Raw genomic sequence first — 19,476 nt, 5'->3', positions numbered from 1 at the left:
GTGGTGGCTGGTGGTAGTAGTCATGTTTTAATCCTCCCCAGGGTGTGTGTTTTTATTTTTAGAGAGGGAGACAGGGAGAGTATGAGGGAGGGAGAAGGAGGGAGGAAGAGAGAGAAACATCCATCAGTTGCCTCCCATACTTTCCCTGACCTTTTGGTGAATGGGGGACCCTCCAAACACCTGAGCCACCTGCCAGGATGTGATGGCCATTCTTAATGTGAATTTTTCCTGGGGATTGAAGTGCAGCTCAAAAGGAGGCATGTCAGGATAAACATCTCCTTTTTTAACTTCAAATTTTGGCTTTTGCTGTGTTTGGGGTGAAAATGCGCATGAGTGGGAGAGGGGTGCGCAGTGCTGGCTGAGAAGCTGTGCCGGCGTCACTCCTGAGGACTGGTGAGGTGTGCAGTGCTGGCCGCAGAGGCCCGGGAGAAATGGGGTTTTAGGAACCGGTTCTTGGGAGGGGGCAGGAAGAACCCTTAGGGCTCCACTCTTTATACCTGACAGCCGGCACCATGGTGTTTCAGGCTTGGCAAATAAGACACCGGGTCATTCCAGCCAGCCCCTGCCCGCTTCCTGCCAGAGCTGCCACCACCTGTGACATTGAGTATTTGGTAACGTCACCATGTAATCAGAATTGGTGTGTTGTTAAAACCCTAAGGAAGAGAAAACATACTTATAGTAACAGTACAGATTTATTGGGGGGAAATCCGGATAAGTGGACCCAATCAGTGCAAACCCCTGTTGTTCAAGGGCCGGCCGCACTGAATAGCTGTGCCAGGAGCAGCCTCGGTGTGGCGGCCTCATTTATCCAGCCCTGCGTGAACACGTGGAAGTACATGAGCCAGAGCCTTCCACAGAGGGCTCGTTCTCATTCAGAAGCTATTACCCAGCGCTGCTCTGTGCTGTGGCTGAGGGCACAGGGTCAGGGACAGGCCTGACAAAACCCCTGCCCCTTCCCGTGGTGGGCGCTGGCAGCGAGGGAGCCAACGAGGATCTCCATCAGGAGCGTGGAGCCGCGGTGCTGGGTCAGGGCGGTGCACGTTAGATGGGTTGGACAGGGAATGCGTCTCAGCATGGGAACTGAGGCCCATGTGTCATTTGTCACCGGGACCTTTGATTTCCCCTGCTTTCAGGTGTGTGCTGGGCATTCTGTATCCAAAGCAGGGCCTGCTCTCCCGGGAGGCACCCACCGCTGGAGCTGGGGGCCGGGGCGGGGGGCATGGGCTGGAGGATGGGGCGGCTGTGCAGGGGAAGCCCTGATGCCATTCTGAAAAGCTGCGGTCAGGTCATGGTCCCAGTCATGGGACACAACACTTGGAGCTTGCGAGGGAGTGTGTGTACTGGGGATGTCAGGGTCCACAGCTGTCTTCCCGTTTTCAGAGATGCCCTGAAGAGCCGTGCTGCTGCGGCTCGATGGTAGGGTTTTCTCATGGTGTTTTTTCTGAACACAGGCCTCGCTATTAGCGCCGTTTTAATAGACAACAGTGCGATGGCCAGTAGGTGGTGGCAGCTCTGGCAGGAAGCGGGCAGGGGCTGGCTGGAATGATCCAATGTCTTATTTGCCAAACCTGAAACACTATGGTGCCAGCTGTCAGGTATAAAGCTCCATTTTGATTGAATTATCTGCTTATCTTTACATGTTAATGTACCGTTGGCCATAGGAGCGCACATTTGTGAGATCAGGAACTGTTATTAAACAACAACAAAGCTCACTGCGGCCTCAAGTTTTAACCTACAAGGAAAGCTTTTCCCATCGAGGCACATAGATGTGAGCATTTCCTGTCACCGGCTTCAAAACCTGAGTACTTTCTAAATAGGCTTGAAACCAAAGAGAAATTGTTTCAGTAAGAATAATTGAAACCAAGAGGGTAGCCAGGTTCTGGTCAGATCTGGTCTTTCCGTTTCATAGGATGTGGTGAGATCAGATACCTGTTTCAGCCGGAAGATGGCTCATGTCATTGCACAGAGACTTCCATGCGGCTCCGAGTGCGGGAGGTTTCTCCTTGGGAGCCTGAAGATGACAGAAAGCGCATGCACAACAGACGAAAGCAGTCTAAGTGCTCTGTTACGTAGCTGCCTGCAGGAGCCTAAGGTTGCAAAAATTGAAATTGGGAAGGTTTTGTAGCTCGTCTTTTCAAGAGCACCCGATGGTGCAGTTGTGATGGGGTTTGCAGTTTGGTTTCACTGGTCCTAGTGCACGGATAAGGGTTCCCTGCTGTGTTGAAATTGGGGTCTGGTAAGTTGGTCCCAGTTTGGGAATCAGAATGCCCAGGTATCAGACCTTCTCTTCCTTTGTTCTCTGAGCAGAAGAGACGTGGGTGACAGCGCCTGCATCTGGGTGAGGACTCTGTTGTGACAGACGCCTGACGCCTGGCTTATGCAGAAGGGGAGTGTATTGGCTTACCTCACTGATGTGGAGGCTTCGGTCTGATTTTAGGTACAGTTGGACTCGGTGCAAATAATGCCTTCAAAACTCACGGTCTCTGTGTCACTTGGTGGTGGTTTATTCCTGGGTTCTACCGGTAAGACGGGACCATTTAGCCCTTCGAAAGGCATTATTGTCCCTGGTCAGATGGCTGAAGCAGCTCCAACCCCCTGTGCTTGCGGTGCTTAATTCACTCGGCTGCTTGGGTCACCTGCATATCCCTGACCCAGTCATTGAAGCCGGGGCGTGTGAGCTTTGGTGAGCCTGAGTCACATGGTCCATAATGAGCCCCACCCTACTCCTGGCCAAGAGTGAGGGAGAGGGATCCTGTAGTGAAAGCTGGGTAATCACCCAGGGAAGAGCCCGGATGCTGGGAGGGTGAAGGGTCTGCCTGCACGCGGGAGTATTCCTGGCTCCAGTCTGAGGCTAGGGAGCCCTATAATAAGCCTGTGGGCCTGAGGACAAGCGAGGCCAGCCTGTTACCCGTTTCCGGGGCCCCATAGTTCCACATTGCATAAGCCCCGTGCTTCCCGGGAGTGTGATTCTCTCAGTTCTGGCTGCTTCAGTGTAGTAAGAGGACTAGTAGTCATTAGACCTTAAGATGGGTATCGTCATTTCTTTTTAGGGGATGCAGAAGGTTGCTTTTCTTTTGTGAGAATAAGTTGGGGAAATTTAGGTATAAACAAGATGTCCTTTATGATTTATTAACCTCTTCCTGCCCGTTACCCCGCCCCTATCATTTTCCAACACTGTCTTGCAATCCTTGGAGTTACTGGGTTTGCAGCCTTTCTGACGTGATCTACAGTGAAGGACGTGGCTTCTTCACCTGTTGTCCATCTCCTCTGGCAGCTTGATATTTTTCCTGAAAGATAATATTTTATTGTGCTTTGAGTAAGGAATTTTTTTTAAGAAATTTAATTAGGTGGCAAGTATTACAAGATCATGTTGGGAGAAATACATACTACAATACACTGAGTGGCCAGATTATTGTGATCTCTGAACGCATAATAATCTGGCCACGCAGTGTATATCCTATATAATAAAAGGCTAATATGCAAATTGTCCCCTCGACCAGGAGTTCGACCAGCAGGCAGGCCTGCCAACCACCCATGTCCCCTCCCCCTGGCCAGGCTGGCCAGACCCCACTGGTGCACGAAATACCCCACCGGTATCCCTCAGCCTGGCGTGCACCCTCTCGCAATCCGGGACCACTGGCTCCTCACCTCGCCTGCCTGCCTGCCTGATCGCCCCTAACCGCCTCTGCCTGCCTGCCTGATGCCCCTAACTGCTCAGGCATGTGCCCTGATCGGGAATCAAACTGTGACCTCCTGGTTCATAGGTCGACATTCAACCACTGAGCCATGCCAGTCAGGCGAATTTCTGTTTTTTTAAAAGCATTGTATGAGGTGAGAATATTGATATAGAAAGGTGTCAATGGAAAAGTTTGCAAAATAGTATATACAGCCCTGGATGGGCGGCTTAATTGGTTGGAGCCTTGTCCTGTACACCAAAAGGTGGCAGGTTCAATTTCCAACCAGGGCACATACCTGGGTGACAGGTTCGATCTCTGGTGGGGACATGTGTGGGAGGCAGCTGATCGATGTTTCTCTTTCACATCAGTGTTTCTCTTTCTCATTCTTTCTCTCCTTCTCTCTCTTTTTCTCCCTCTCTCCCTAAAAATCAACAAAAACATCCTCGGATGAGGATTTTAAAAAAAGAAAAAAAGAATGTACAGTACAACCCCAGTTTTGTTAAAAGTTCCATGTGCATAATATGTGCATGCATGGGTCTCTGTGTGCCATCCATATGTGTTCATGAAAGAGACTGCATGACAAACTCCCAAATATGAATTGTGGGCGGTGGGATACCAGGGCACTTCCTTTTCTTCACGCGTTGTTTTCTAAGCTGTATGGACAGCTGGAACGCATTTGGACGGGCAGCGAGAGAGAAGCCTGTGGCCTCCCCGCGCTGGCCCGTGTCCGATGGGGTTGAAAGCGGTATTCTGTGATGGTGCAGTCGTTTCCTGTCCCTCTTCCTCTCTGGCGCAGTTGGCTTCCATCACTGCCTTCTGGGAAGAAACTGGCAAATGTGGCCTTAATGGATTTGGATTTTTTTCTTAATGAATTAGCAAACGTTTAAGAGACTGGCGAGTTACTCTGTGGTGAACCTGAGGCCTCTGAGGGCAGAGGAAATGTGGCTCTGGGAACCACATCTAGACACTGGTCACTCATGTACCCCTTTAAGCCCTGTGGATGCAGGCACTTGTCATCTCTGTATAGGTTCCTTCCTCCTCTCATTCACTTCACAGTTTCCTTTCTTGCCTTTTTTACTGGTTAAGTGTGTGTCAGTCAGTTGCCAACAACTGCAATCCTGAGACGGTGGCAGGAAAGTGGACAGTGATGTGGTAGGTGTGTGTTTGAGGACTGACCGCCTCCACATGCCAACTGGCAGCAAGAGCTTATACCGCCCCTTGGGCCTGGGCCGCCATCTGCGAGGTCAGGAGACAGCGCCGAGCTTCCAGCCAGAGACGCGGTGTCACAGGCCTGCCATTTGCAGTAGGACGCACTGAGCCCACGCCCGGCACAGCCCTCTGGTTTGAAACAGGGGAAGGAACTGAAAGGCGTGGTGAAGAAGCAGTGACGCCTAACACTGGTGCCCTCCGGGTGCTGTCTGCACAGAAGTGGGCAATGTGACAGCAAAAACCATTCCGGGCAGCTCAGCAAAGTGGTGCGGCCCTTGGTGGGTTATTGTGAGTCGTGTGGGATTCATCTCTGGAGCCCAGAGACCAAAAAGGCTTTATGACTTGGTATTTGGAGATTGTGTAGTGCATGTGTACTGGCTTGGTTGTGTTTGGCAAGCAGTATTTGTTCTAGACAACCCGCACTGGCTGCAGCCCTTGGGCCTCAGCTGGACACATATTCTTAGTAGTATACTTGAAGTATACAAAGTAAGGAACAGTAAGAACACAGTAAAAAGGAAAGGGCCATGGCTGGTTTGGCTCAGTGGATAGAGCGTCAGCCTGCAGACCGAAGGGTCCCGGGTTTGATTCCTGTCAAGGGCACGTACCTCGGTTGCAGGCTCCTCCCAGGTTCGGGCCCTGGTCGGGGCGTGTGCAGGAGGCAACCAATGGATGTGTTTTTCTCACATTGACATTGACATTTCTCTCTGTCTTTCCCTCTCTCTTTCCCTCTCCAAAATCAATGGGAAAATATCCTCTGGTGAAGGTAAAAAAAGAAAAGAAAAATTACTTTGGGCAAACCTGGCTGGTCTTATTTTACAGAAATGTAGCCAATTGGTTTATTTTCTTCTAAAAATTGTTTTTCTTCTTCCTTCCTCCCTGCCCCCTTCTTCCCTGCTCTCGTTTCTTTTGCACTTTGAGATATAGCAAGGCAGGTGTCTGCTCCCCCTGACGCACTGCGTCCGGTGCCGCCAGGACCTTGTAGGACAGACGCCTTGTAGCACAGAAGCAGCAGCAGAGGGGTCTCGTTTGCGGGTAACCCTCCCCTCCACAGGTGACAGCAGGCCACTGCATGGAAAGGACTCACTCAGTCCTTCCTCCTGGTTATTTTTGCAAATTTACTTTCTAAGAAGTAACTTACACATGGACACCACCCATTGCCAGCCTCTCTCAGTCACTCCGCACTCCGGCCGCCAGGTGAGGTGAAGGGGCTCTTGTGGTCTTGCTTTGAGACCCCGAGGGATGGCTTCTGCCTGCAGCCACGCCAGCCCTGGCAGCTGGAGAAAGGCTGGCTGAGGAACTCATGCTCTCTGGCCTCGGAGTGTCTGGCAGATAAATAAAGTAAGAAGTGAAAATGTGCGCCCGACTAGCTCTCCCAGCTGTCTAGGTGGGAGTTGGAAGGATGGGTTCTTAGTGCGAATATGTAGAAACACCGGCATTGTCAGTGGCTTGTTGCTTCTGAGGAGACTGGAGAGGAGCAGAACGAGAAGGTGGGTTGGATCAGCCCCTCCTTCAAGGCCGCCTCAGGTGGATCTCAGTGCTTTGCTGACACTGTGTTCGGGGCCAGCGTTTGCCTCCTGGATTTCAGCTGCTCATTCCACAGGATGCTCCTTAGGTGACAGACAGGCTCACCAGCAGCCAACGCCGCATCCTCTGCGCGGCTTCCCTGCCAGCCAGCCACAGAGGGAGCCAACTTGCTGGCCTGTTGTCCGTGTCAGGCCCTTGCTGACCCTGCAGAGCTCAAGCTCAGAGGGCTGGGGGAGAGGAGAGGCTGCTCAGTGGGCAGTCTCACTGCTTGTTCGGGTGGGAGTGGCTCTGCTCCACTCCCCTTTGGCCTCACCCTCTTTTCCCTCTGGCCCTGATAGGCGTGGGCAGAAGTGGGAGAAGAAAGTGCCCTCGGGCGGCGTGCAGTTTAGAACCCAGTCTCGCGGCGGGGAAGGTCCCACAGTATCAGACTGGGAGGACTAGTCCAGATCCTCATTTCAATGTCGGGGCCCCAGAAGCTCAGGTTAAGTGACTCGTTCACGGGCATACGTTGCTCAGGGCGATACCACACCTGAACTGAAGGCTTCCTGCGAGTTGACTCTGCTCCTGTTGACTCTCACCTCTGGAGAGCTCCAGGTGTTGCTGAGGTACCATTGTCATCTCCCCAGGCCAGTGATGGGTCCCTTTTCCTTAGAGACTGGCTGCGGGCCTCCGGACCACATCCCTCCGTCTCTATTCTGCTCCCCCCTCGGTGACCATGGTTATGTTCTACTCCTCATAGCGGTGGGTGAAGTGGTCAGAGGGCAATTCCATTGTCAGTCGCCTCAGTGCATGTTTGTAACTTAAAAGGTGCTGCTATCGATACAGGTTTTAAAGTCTCCTCTCAACACGCATCAGCCAGATGGGCAAAGGCCTGCCTTTCCTTTTCACGCTCGTCATTGAAGGACCAGAGCAGGGCGAAGCCTCCTCTGTGAAACCTCCCCCTGGGGTGGCCGTGGAGTCTGAGGCCTGGCTTCATTTCCTGGCCCACGGCTGAGGGTGAAGAACCCGTTTCCCAACGCGCAAGCTCCAGTGGTCTCGTGGGGGGAGCTGTGAAGGGGAGGGTGCAGCCATGTCCCACAGCTGTGCTCCTCCTCGCAGTCCTCCCACCTCTCCTTCCTCAGCAGTCACACTCACCTCTCCTCTTCCTGTCTCCGCTCGCATTGCGTCTGTGTGGCTTAGCCCCGTGTGGCTATTCCGTTCCCCAACTGGTGACTCTGCCGTAGCAGTAGACGCAAGCCCGGAGACCGGGACCAGCCTCATGGTCACTGCACGGCCTGCCCGAGAGACAGAGCCGCTTCCGACTCCTCTTTGGTCCAGAGCATCCCCAGGGACTGCAGCCTGGGCTGGACAGGCCGCTCGCTGAGCCATCCCCAGGAACAGGAGCCAGGCTGATGGGGAGGTGGGGTCGGGGGGCTAGAGGCTGATGTGCAGGGAAGGAGGGAGGGGCTGCTGGGGCTGACCTTGGTCCGGCCAAGGCTGAGCAGCTCCCGCCTTCCATCTTCCAGGTAGCCCCAAGCTACAGCTTGTTTGCAAGTCGTTTCCCAGGTGGTTTTCGCTCTTTCTGCCTTTCCCTTCTCCCGCCCCTTGTCCCTGGCTCCATTCAACTCAGTTTTGCCACTTGGTGGAGGCAGAGGACAGTCACTCAGCCAGAACCGGAGCGCGGCCCGCTCCCGCAGCGCTGGGCTGGCGCCGAGAGGGCGCTGCTCTATGGGGAGGCATGACGCGATGGCTGCCGAGTGCTTCCTGTGAGCAGGCATTGGACAGGCTTCTGACGGGGATGACCTCATTTACTCCACCACCGGTCCTCGAGGGCCCGCTGTCCAGTGTTCCTTACCTGCTCACAGCCTCACAGCTGGTGTCCCCCATGATCCACACCCAGGTTTGTCTGCCCCTAGAGCTCACCTCTTGATTCTTCGCTCCTGGTCCTCCCTTGAAAGCTCCTTGACCCTGGTGTGCCTCCATTTCTCTTCCTGTGAAATGGGGTAGTGACGCCACAGCGCTGCGCGTGTGCGTGTGTGTGCGTGCGTGTGTGTGTGTGTGTGTGTGTGTGTGTGTGTGTGTGATGTGCTGGCACGCGCAGTGGCGTCCATTAGGGATGCTGTACAGAGGCCTGTGCTGCAGTGCCCACCGACACTGCGCAGACGCAGCCGGAGACGCACTGGGAAGGCAGGGCCATTGGAGTGTAAATGAGTGGCTGGCGTCCAGAGCTGGCCTGAGGGGAAGGAGGGAATTGGAACTGGCTGGGGCTTGCCCCACTGGACGGAGTGACCAGGGGTGAGAAGGTCACAGGGCACAGCCAACACCTCGCTTGTCCTCCTCCATGGGGAACCCGGTCCCCCAGGTGTTCCGGGCAGTGGTGCCTTCAGCAGCATCAGTGCTGGGTTTGAGAGACTGTTTGTCAACAAGACCCAAGTGCACGGGTCGAGGCAGGGGGGGGTGTCCTGCTGGGCTTGGGAAGCAGAGGCTGGATGGAGCCCGTTGTCCAGGTGGGACAAGCCAGGGCTTCTGTGGGCTAACCAGATGCTCCTTGGCTGTGGGAGCTGCCGTTCCAAATGCTGCGGGAGGGCCAGTGTGGCAGGTCCCTCTCTGTCTGCATTTCCTTGCAGTGAGGCCGAGGAACGTTTTGCAGGCTGAGGAAATTCAGGGTCAAAAAGCGATGGAGAGCTGGGCTTTGGGGCTCTGAGCCATGCTGGTGGACTCACTCCATCCCCACCTCTGGGGGTGCTGAGCCCAAGGGCATCTGGCTACCTGCATCACCGGGGCAGGCCCGCCTGGGAGAGGGCCGTGGGTAGGACGGCCGTTTAGCCCACTGGGCACAGACCACTGCTCCCTTTCCAGTGGCTGGCTGGCTGCGGAGAGCGCTGCTCGGGGTTGCCGTGGTAACACTCGGCGCTTGGGGCCCATCTGCTGGGGGGCTTTCCCTAGCACTGACATGGGGCACAGCAGTGTGCCTGGCAGTAAGGGTTATAGTTTCTCAAGCCACACCTACCAGGTTCCGTGCTTGTGATCTTGGGTGATTTGCTTTGCGCCTCCGTTTCCTTGTCTTTAAGTGGGTTGTGGTGAGGATATATGAGTTTTTATGTCCATAAAGGGCTTATCAGCATGGTGCCTGGCACGATATCCAGTGGTCTGTAATTGGTAACTATTATTAGCTATTAGCCAACAGCTAGTGGGCCCAGGGGAATTTTCAGCTTTAAAACACCTGAAGGAGGTGTGGCCTGCCAGGGACGCGGGGCTGGGCACCGCCACAGCCTGGGGCAGGTGTGGGGCAGCACTGTTTCCTAAGGAAGGAAGCCGCGCTAGGAAGGAGCGCATGCGTGGTCGGGGTGAAGTGTCCTCACCGTCAGACCTGAACCCATCTTGCCTCGCCCTCCACCAGGAGGAGGTGTTTCCGAGCCGGGACCGGAATGGAAGAAGGGATGTGAGGCTGGCTTGTGCTGATGGATCATCTGGCTAAATTGATCTTCCTTTTTCCTTTTTCTCATCTGTTCGGCATGTTAAAGCCTTCAGGTTTCAGCTGGTTCTGCCGTGTCAGATCATCACAGATGTTCTTAACGTGGAGGGCTGGGTAGGTCAGTGGTTTGGACCTGTTTGGGAGGCCTCCTGTTTTGCCCCTCCTACCTGAAGGCCTGGGCGCCAGGTTTAGAGGAAGCTGTGCAGTGAGGCGTCTGGTGGTGTGGGGTGTGGACTGGAGTAAGTGGGTCAGATGGAGGCCAGGAAACCCTCTCAGCCTCTAGGTACCTGGGCTCCCTGCGCAGGCGTGAGCAGCGCCTGGTGAGTCAGTGCTCCGGGGAATTTGGAGCTGGCAGGCTGTGAGCGTGGGGGGGGGGGGGGGGGGGGAGTGTGGGCCTTTTGTTTCTGTCAGCGCTTTAGCCTTTAGGAACAATCTGGACATCAGACTCTCCTCATGGCGTAGTCCTTCTTGTTTGGAGATAATTCAGCTTGAACAGTTGCTTCTCTTGAATGCAGGTCTTCCAAGAATTAGCCCTTTCCCTTTTAAAATTTTAATAGGCTGGGCTTATGTCTTAGTAGCTATACTACTATTAAAGCGTGAAAAGACTTAAAAACACTTAGGCGGGTCTGTCATTTTCCACAGTAAGCCCTTACTGTGCTTTCTGTGTGATTTTGAAGCTGGGGAAACTGGGAGGCTCCGAAGGGCACGTGTAGACATGTCTCTGTTCCTCTGTTCTCTTGGAGGGCGGAGAATGGGACACGCCCTGACATGGAGTCCCCAGTAACTACAGGAATGACTCTGGTCTCCATTTTAAACATGCACATCCTATGCCCTTAGAATTCCTTTTGAAGATAACCGAGTTATCCCGACACTATTTGGAGGAAGCTCCAGTTCTTTCTGCACGGCTCACAGCTCCTGCCGCTGTGAAAAGCACCTCTGCCCACTGCACTCTCCTGAGAGCTTGAATGTGGATCCTGGAGGCCCATGAGAGCTCCCTAGAGCGGGGGGCAGGGCACTGGTTTGGCTGGCCCGCCTCCCCATTAGACTCTGGCTCGCGGCTATTGTAGCAGGTGGTAACATTTTCTGAGTACAGATGCTCTTGCACTTACCATGGGTTATGTCCCGATAAACTCTTGGCACGTTGAAAATACCGTGTCTAAATGCATTTAATTCACCTAACCTACCGAGCACCGTAGCTTAGCCTGACCTGCCTTGAACGTGCTCAGAACACTTCCAGTAGTCCACAGAATCATCTAACACAAGCCTGTTTTATAACTAAGTGTTATCTCATGTCATCTGTTATACATACTGCTTTGCACCCTCATAAGTCGGAGACCTGTACTAAATTGTAGATGGATCTTCTAGTGGACTAGTTGAAAGTAAGAGTCCTGAGTAGACAAGGTCTTCAGAGAAATCACCTCACTCCTGGCCCAGAAATTTCTAGCAATTCTTTATAAAAAAACACCTTTTTAATTATCAGGGGCCAAGGCAGAGGCCCCCGGCCGCAGCCGTGGTGGTGGCGGCCGTGGGCGGTGGCCAGGGCCAAGACCCTTGCACAAATTTCGTGCATCTGGCCTCTTATCTACACTAATAAAAGAGAGATATGCAAATTGACCATACCTCCACGATGTCCACCAGCCAATCAGGAGTGAGTATGCAAATTAACCCAACAAAGATGGATGGTTAATTTGCATACACAGGTGCGGGGCGAAGACTGAAGAGGCTTGGCTTCTCCACTACAGCCGGAGCGGAGAAGCCAAGCCTCGCTGTGGCCAGAGCAAAGGCCTGGGTCCCGGTGCCAGAGGAAAATTGGTGCTGGCAGCCAGGGGAAGGAAGGCCTATTCTTGCACGAATCTTCGTGCAACGGGCATCTAGTATAGGTAATAAACGACCATGGTGAGTTGGTTATATTTCCATGCAGACTTCTCTCTTTCATGTAGCAACTATCCTCCCATTTAGAGATTGGATTTGGGTAAATCTGCCCTCCTTTAAGGTGGAGACAGCCTCTTGGAGGCCCAAGCCTGCAGCCTACCAGCATTCACATTTAATGAATGTGGCTCCACTCTCCCTCCATACCACCTGGCAGAGGACCTGAGGCGGGGCCTGGGGACCTCAAGTGGACTAAGGCGGGAGAAAAGGACGTTTCACGTGCCCCGCAGGGGAGTCCCGGAAAGAACGCTGAAGAGACCAGACACACATTTTACTTTGCTGTTTGGCTAGGACTCTGCTTACAGTCTTAACTGTGAACACCCTTCACCTCGCCTTTAGGCCACTGTGAGACTGTAGGAGTGTGGGTGTGGCCACCCCTTCTCCCTACTTGAAAAGGAAATCGGAGGGTTTTGACATTAGAGACCAGAAGATGGACCTTTTATGTGCCCCTTCTGGCTTCACTTGAGTCCAGATAACTGTCTTAAATGATGGCCAATGGGCAAGACGCATTTCCTTTGGAATATTTCTGGCCAACTGTAGATTTCCTGGATGCATTCTGCACATGAAGCACCTCTTCTTGGTAAACTATGTTGCTAGACGAATGGTAGGAATTTTCTCTATTGGTTCTCCATATGTGCTCTAGCCACTGCATTTCCAAGGTGAAGGTATAGAGCTGGCTTACAAGGGAGGTGGTGATGAACTTGGAGTCTCTCTCATGTGCAGTCCAGTCCATGTCCTGTCTCTATCCAGTGGTGAGTGTCTCTCGTTTCTTCCCAGGTTGGCTGGCTCCTCTGGCTGATGGCATGTTGAGATTCAAGGGCCGGTGGCAGCGAGGGCTTCTGATCCAGAGGGGACCACTCTAGAGGCCAGGCCACCAGTACCATGGGCCAGTGTGTCACCAAGTGCAAGAATCCCTCATCAACCCTGGGCAGCAAGAATGGAGACCGTGACCCCAGCAGCAAGTCACACAACAGGCGAGGTGCAGGCCACCGCGAGGAACAGCCGCCGGCCTGTGGCAAGCCAGGTGGGGATATCCTCGTCAATGGGACCAAGAAGGCAGAGGCTGCCACCGAGGCCTGCCAGCTGCCCACGTCCTCGGGAGATGCTGGGAGGGAGCCCAAGTCCTGTGCCGAGGAGTCTTCCTTGCAGAGGTTGGAGGAACTGTTCAGGCGCTACAAGGACGAGCGGGAAGATGCAATTTTGGAGGAAGGCATGGAGCGCTTTTGCAATGACCTCTGTGTTGACCCCACGGAATTTCGCGTGCTGCTCTTGGCTTGGAAGTTCCAGGCTGCTACCATGTGCAAGTTCACCAGGTTAGTCCCCGCACTGCTCGGGGTGAGCAGGGGGGGAGCGCACCTGGGCAGTGGTCCGTTAGGGCAGCCTGGGCTGGCTTCATGGAGTTTGGGTCTTTCTCTGTCAGAGTTCTCAGTAACCGAGCACTGACCCTCCTGACTAAAGTTCAACAGGGCATAATCCATGCCGAGCCCTGTTGCCACGTCGCAGCCCAGCCTCACTGCTGCTGCAGACCCTCCCTCCCTCTTGTCATCCGCCCCCTTCCTCCCTCTCTACTGCTCTGCACCTGGCGTGCCAGGCACGGGGCGTGCCTCTTGGATGTGCCTGTCACTGCATGAGGCAAGTAGCCCCTCCTCGCCCTCCAGCAGTGCCTACCTGCCCGGGAGCAAGCTGTAGTTGGCACCTCGTGGCCATACATCTCCATGGAGGGTGTTTGGGGGGAGGGCATGGCAGGATTACCCCCAGGTGTGGTTGGCAAAGTGCTGGGGGTGGATAAGAATTTGCTTTGAGAACTCCTCCTGTAATTTCTGGCCCTGGGGTAGATGACCCAGCAGACCTCAGAGGCCTTTTCTCTTTAGTGGATGCAGCAGTCTCTGAGATGGTGATCAGCGTGGTCCATATTGTGAGCTGAAGGTGTTATACGGAATACATACACAATTTTTGTTTCTTAATAAGAGGAAATTTTGATCACTGGTGGGAGTTACCCAGGTTCATCCCGAATCTTTGGTCCCTTGGCAGTCACCAAGAATATTCCAGAAACAGCCCACAGAGAGTCAGGAGAGCAGGAGGGCCCTGCGGCGGAGAGTGGGGAGCAGGGCCTGGAGCGGGCATTGGGCTTCAGGAAGATGAATGAGTGAACGGATAGGCAGGCACTGTTGGAAGCGGTTGGCACACTAACTTGTCCTCACCCACCTGGAAGAGTGACGTGGTAGTCTCAGCGCTTCCGAGGTGGAGGAGGCGAATTCCCCCCCAGCCCCCAGCTGCATGGTGCTATCTCCACGCTATTGCCTCACAGGAAATGATTCTCGTTTACAGTGACTAACTGTGCCCCTCCTTCCTGTTGCAGGAAGGAGTTTTTTGATGGCTGCAAAGCAATAAGTGCAGACAGCATTGATGGGATCTGTGCACGGTTCCCCAGCCTCTTGACCGAAGCCAAACAAGAGGACAAATTCAAGGATCTGTACCGGTTTACATTTCAGTTTGGCCTGGACTCTGAAGAAGGGCAGCGGTCACTGCATCGGGAAATAGCCATTGCCCTGTGGAAGCTAGTCTTCACCCAGAACAACCCGCCCGTGTTGGACCAGTGGCTACACTTCCTAACAGAGAACCCTTCGGGGGTCAAGGGCATCTCCCGGGACACTTGGAATATGTTCCTTAACTTCACTCAGGTGATTGGCCCCGACCTCAGCAACTACAGCGAAGACGAAGCCTGGCCCAGTCTCTTCGACACCTTTGTGGAGTGGGAGCTGGAGCGGAGGGAGCGGGGCGGGGCCGGGGGCGGGGCGCGCAGCTCAGGGCCCCTGGGCTTGTGTCCCCAGGAGCAGACTTAGTGCTCTGTCCCGGGCGGCGCTGCCCTGGAGCCAGCCGAGGAATGGACCTTTCTGGAAATTACCGAAGATCCGGATATTTTCTACTTTACACCTTTCTCTGCCTTGTATCTGAAAGGGCTCTAAAATGCTGTATCATGTTTTAGGCACTTTCTTCACTTTTTGGTTATTTTGGTTATTTCCTTTTTTGGGGGGGTCCCCCAAAATATTTGAACCTGGCTACATGTTATGTATCCTTTTTTTAAGCCTTCAGACAGAATAAGCCTGCCACTTGTTGCACAAATAGATTGTTTGTGGGGGAGGGCGCCGGGGGGGCGGCGGTCCGCTGAGCTGACATTAGACACCAGTGCCAGGTCTGCTGTGCACCCTGTTTCAGGGCAGGTCTGTACTGTGTGTGGTGCTGTTTACATGGTTGGATTGCGGTTGTGATGACTTTTAAAGATATACACGGAGTTGACTAGCAGTGTTAACTGTTAACCACGTTGCATTAATTCCCTGTGAGTTAAAGCCTTGGAGAGCCGGGGCCGCCAAGTGTGTCCTCTGGTGACAGCCCGCCCAGCTCACTTACCCGAGCCCGCGCTCCCGCACTTGCTCACCCCTCTGGCGCATGGCACCTCATGCCGAGTCCCCCAGCCCGGGCCGGCCAGGCAGCCGGGCGGTGTTCTGGAGCAGCCCGCAGCCGGCGCGTCCCAGGCAGAGACAGCAGCGCTACCTCCGCTGGCTGGAAGCAGTCTTTGATGGGTGTTCTTTGATGACATTTTCTGTATTTTCATGTTGTGAGTGGAAATACCTTTTTTTTCTTTTTTCATTTGCCTTGGAGCCAAAGTTTCTGTTCCTGGTGGTCGGAAACTGCCTGCCAGCCGCCGGACTCGAAGGAAAGCTGTGGTATGGAGCTCTGCTTGATGCTTCCTTAAAAATGTCGAGTATCATCAGCTCACTTGTCTGGCAAGTGCAGAAGCCTGGGGCTGGCCCGACCTCTGCCAGACGTAGCGTGTATTTAATAGTAGACGTGTGCCCTTGCCTTCTGCTGCGCCGTGTCGTCGCTCACCCCGGGCGTTATTTATTATCTGTGTTGATGTCAGGCTCATTGGGGTGACGTGATGACTGTTTAGGTTTACATTGCCCTCTTCTCCTTCCCCTCCCCAAATATGTATATGTACATATATAAGATATGTATGTGTTTTACCTATCTAAAATATATATGTACACATATATGTGTCTATATTCCCGTTTGCCTGCTAAAACTGGCCCGAGAGGAGGGAGAGGAGGGCCAGGGGACATCAGGATGGAGGCTTCTGAATCTGAGTGTGGACCGTTCTCCCTAAAGAGAAGATGAATTTTCTCAGCCCTTTCCTCACAAGAGGGAGGCCCCGTTCCCCAGACTCCGCGCTCACTCCCCGGGGCCAGCTTTGGACGCGCTGCCCAGGAGCTGACTGTCCTACCTCTTCAGTGGAGGGCTTGTCCCTTCCCCCTGGCCGTGTCCCCGAGCCTGTGCCGGAAGGGTGGGCAGGAACTTGGGAACAGGTGGAAAAGGGAATCTTTTAAATAAACGTATAAAACACTTGTATTTCTGAGGTGACGAGTTTGTCCGTGGAGCGTGGGCGTTTCTCCCTGGCTGCCTCGGCTCCTCCAGGCAGTGTCTCAGCCCGGCAGCAAGTGCTGGTTCCAGGTCCTTGACTCGCCTCAGGGATTCAGACTCCCGTCTTGAGGAGTTGCTGCCGTCGGTGTTTTCCTGAAATTGGCATTGACAGGGAATGTCATTGGAGTTTGATGTTCGTTGCCTCTAGAGGGTGGATGGGGAACTTGAAAGTCAGCCACAGCCATCAGCAATACTGTGGAAAGCTGGAGAGGGTGGGGTCTCAGGCCAGGTGTCTGTCTGCCTTCGTTTAGCCTGACACAAGATCTTTATAGTTTCTAGGGACCCCAGCTGGTTCTGTGGGTTCAGTTGTAGTCAGCATGCCCAAACTGAGTTCTTAGAGAGACCACCTTCTCATCCAACTGTCTGCAACCTCCTGGTTTTCCCAGTTCTGAATTGGGTAGGGGAGGGGCAGGTGCCCCTAGCCAGTGCACAGGAGAGGGAGCCCCAGGTCCTGAGGACCCGGAGGACTGTCCCCTCCCCAGCCTACAAGAAGGCATCCCCTGCGTGAGGTGGACTAGAGTGAGCGGGTTTTGTTTTTATTTGTTCATCTTCCTGGGCCCACACAAGAACCATTTTTAAAAGTTTTCAATTATATTTTCAATGATAATTATGACAAAAATGCAAATGAGAACCAGAAAAGGGCGCAGTCAGGGAGGGACTTGGAGTTGGCGTCCCTGACCGAAGTTCGGTGGGGCTCGGCCGGCGCTGGACCCTCGTGCCCACAGGAAGCAGGCTGCTGCGGAGGGACCCACGGAGGGCGTGCAGGGCTTTGTTCTGCTTCTGGGAAAGGACACCCCTTTCTCTGAGCCTAGAAATAGGTTTGCGACTTAGCAGCAATGATGTGGAAGAGGCCAATTGCAGGCCCTCAGCCAAGCCAGGGCACCTTCCCTCCGCCAGCGGGGGCGTGGAGGGCAGGATGCGGATGCCATTTTGAAAAGAGGCCGATATCTGAGGGTGACGACAAACTCAGTTACTGTGTTGGCAAATGCGTTGGCTTTGGCGAATGGTTGTGTGAGCTTCTGTCTCACAGTTGGCGATTAGAAGGCTGTATGGGATGGTGTTGCTTCATTGAGTTGCTCTTCCCCATCCCTGCAAATTTGAATACATCGTGAACCCGCCTCCAGTAGTGGCGCTGCTAGGCTTCAGCTGGCTGCCCCAGCAGTGCCCCCTCGTCCGTGCTGCATGGACCCGCTTGTATGAGTTGGTTCCAAGACTCCATACTGAATCTTGGTAAGAAAAATCTAGAGCTGAGTGAAGATCCAAATTTCAACCAAGCTCCCAGGCCTGGGGAAATCAGTTGAAAATGTACAAGGCGTAGTTTTTAATATTAACAGGGTTAAGCCACACAGTATTAGTTGGTCTTTGAAACAGTACTGGCCGCCCAGGGGCTGGAGCCCGCAGAGTGTGTGTGGGACTCCACCGCTCAGGTGGCCTCACATATTAGCCGAGGCCACATTGTGTTAGGCAGAGGTGGGGCGTTACTGGGATAGGACTTGGGTGTAAAAGCTTAAAAGCTAAAGCAGATCTGCCTTTAGCACAGTGTGTGCTACAGGAGTGTCTTCAGTGCGGTGCGGCCCAGAGGAGACCGGCACACATTGCACGGCGAGGCTGGGGGTGCTGCCAGGCTGGCTTTGTTGGCTCCTGCGTTTCCACTTTCCTGGTCTCTGGCTGGTGAGGACTTAGCCGTCCTGGTAACGGACGCCAGCTGAGAGGACTCTTGCAAGTCATCACATACTGATCTGTCGAGTGTTCCTTGGGACGCATTTGAGGACATGGGAAATGAACCCCTTACTCCCGTCTGTCTCCCTGCATGGTACTGAGGGGTCCCACCTCCCCGCAGTTGATTCCTGTGGGAAGCTGTCGTTGTGGCATTTATTTAGAGTAGCCTGGCCTGGCCTGCATGTCAGTGCGGCTGGGGCGGTGTTTTCCTTATTGAGGGACAGAACAGATGCTTGAGCTCTGGTTCAGCAACCAAGATGGATCCGATGGCTCTGAGCGGCCATCAGGTGCTGCTTCAGATCAGGTGCCGGGCATCACCTCCTCCGCTCCTCTCGGCGGCTCAGCCTGCTCCCCCTGCCCGCTCCCCCTGCCCGCTCCCTCCCCACGGCCAGCACAGGTCTTGGAATTGCCAAAGGAAGCCGTTCAGCTGCTGGGCCCCAGCACACATTTATTCTGGGAGAAGTGTCTTCCCTCTGACCTGGCCCCAGCCCAGAGTCTGGGATTAATTGCTCATGCCCGTTGCACTAATGAATGATTCTAGGTTTCAAAGGGGGAATTTGAAGCAGTAGGCAAAGGGGGCTTGGGTGAGTTGGTCTTACAGACACCCTGCCTTACCCCGCTGAGGTGATGAGTCCACTACTCACGTGACCCTCCACCTTTGTGGATTCCTCTTGGTTTGTGATCAGTGTTTCTAAGGTTGTACAAACTTGTTGACTGAAATCAATACTTTTGTTTGTATTCTCTGCACTGTTATGCTCTCCAAATGGCCCACTGAATATTTTTATTAACTTGTTACACACATTTTTTGTCTTTGTCTAATTATTTCTTTTGATGGTCTTTTATTTGGAAGGTTACCTGCTGTTGCGTTTAATAAATTTGTTTACTTGACAATTCTGGGGGAAAAAACAATAAAAAAAACAGTGGCTTTATTCTTGGGCAAGATTTACCCCGTGGTGAATCTTCCCACATGATAGTGGCTAGCAGTTCCTATGCTTTGGAACGTCCAGATAGGATAGGACCCAGACTCTCCCACTCACCAAGCTTAATTGCCTTTGGGGTCCCAGTACTTTAGGCAAAAGCAAACGAGCCCTCACAGGGCCACTCCCTAAGTAAGTGTGACCTCAGCCAATGGCGTGGATTCCCATGAGGAACAGGAAGTAAGTGTGAGCTCTGTGCTGAATGGGGGCAGCCCTCAGGGTGGCAGTGATTAAGGCAAAGGAGACAAGCTGAGCTGTCAGGTGCCGCTGCTGGGTCGCCTTTGTCAGGTGAGTGAAATCGGTTTCCTTTTCTCATCTGTGAAATCAGAAGACTGTCATTTCCATTAGAGTGTGAGGATTACGAAGTATGTACAAAGCACCTAAGGTGTGTAAGTTTAAGGTTTCCAAAAGGATGTCCGGTGAGTCTCCAGAGACTAGGCGAGGGGTAGGCATGGCACACATGCCCTTTCCCAGGCCCCCGCCCCTCTTCTAGCTCGACTCCCCTCTC

The 19,476-nt window shown here is 53.6% G+C and overlaps 1 protein-coding gene across 4 annotated transcripts in view; it reads left to right on the top strand.

Annotated features, from left to right (window-relative positions):
* The window catches only part of DCUN1D3 (defective in cullin neddylation 1 domain containing 3), a 37,047-nt gene extending 18,257 nt beyond the window's left edge, over positions 1 to 18,790 (top strand). For all 4 annotated transcript variants that reach the window (XM_079759852.1, XM_079759853.1, XM_079759850.1 and 1 more), the window contains 2 exons: positions 12,571 to 13,106; positions 14,153 to 18,790. In XM_079759852.1, coding sequence (XP_079615978.1) covers positions 12,676 to 13,106; positions 14,153 to 14,636 — 915 coding nt within the window. In that variant the 5' untranslated portion in view covers positions 12,571 to 12,675 and the 3' untranslated portion in view covers positions 14,637 to 18,790. The remainder of the gene's footprint in view (positions 1 to 12,570; positions 13,107 to 14,152) is intronic.
* The last annotated feature ends 686 nt before the right edge of the window (positions 18,791 to 19,476 follow it).

This window comes from Cnephaeus nilssonii (assembly GCF_951640355.1).
Source record: "Cnephaeus nilssonii genome assembly, chromosome: 2".
NCBI classification, from domain to species: Eukaryota; Metazoa; Chordata; class Mammalia; order Chiroptera; family Vespertilionidae; genus Cnephaeus; species Cnephaeus nilssonii.
Note: the sequence above shows the minus strand (reverse complement) of the source record. Positions and strands in the feature narration are given on the sequence as shown.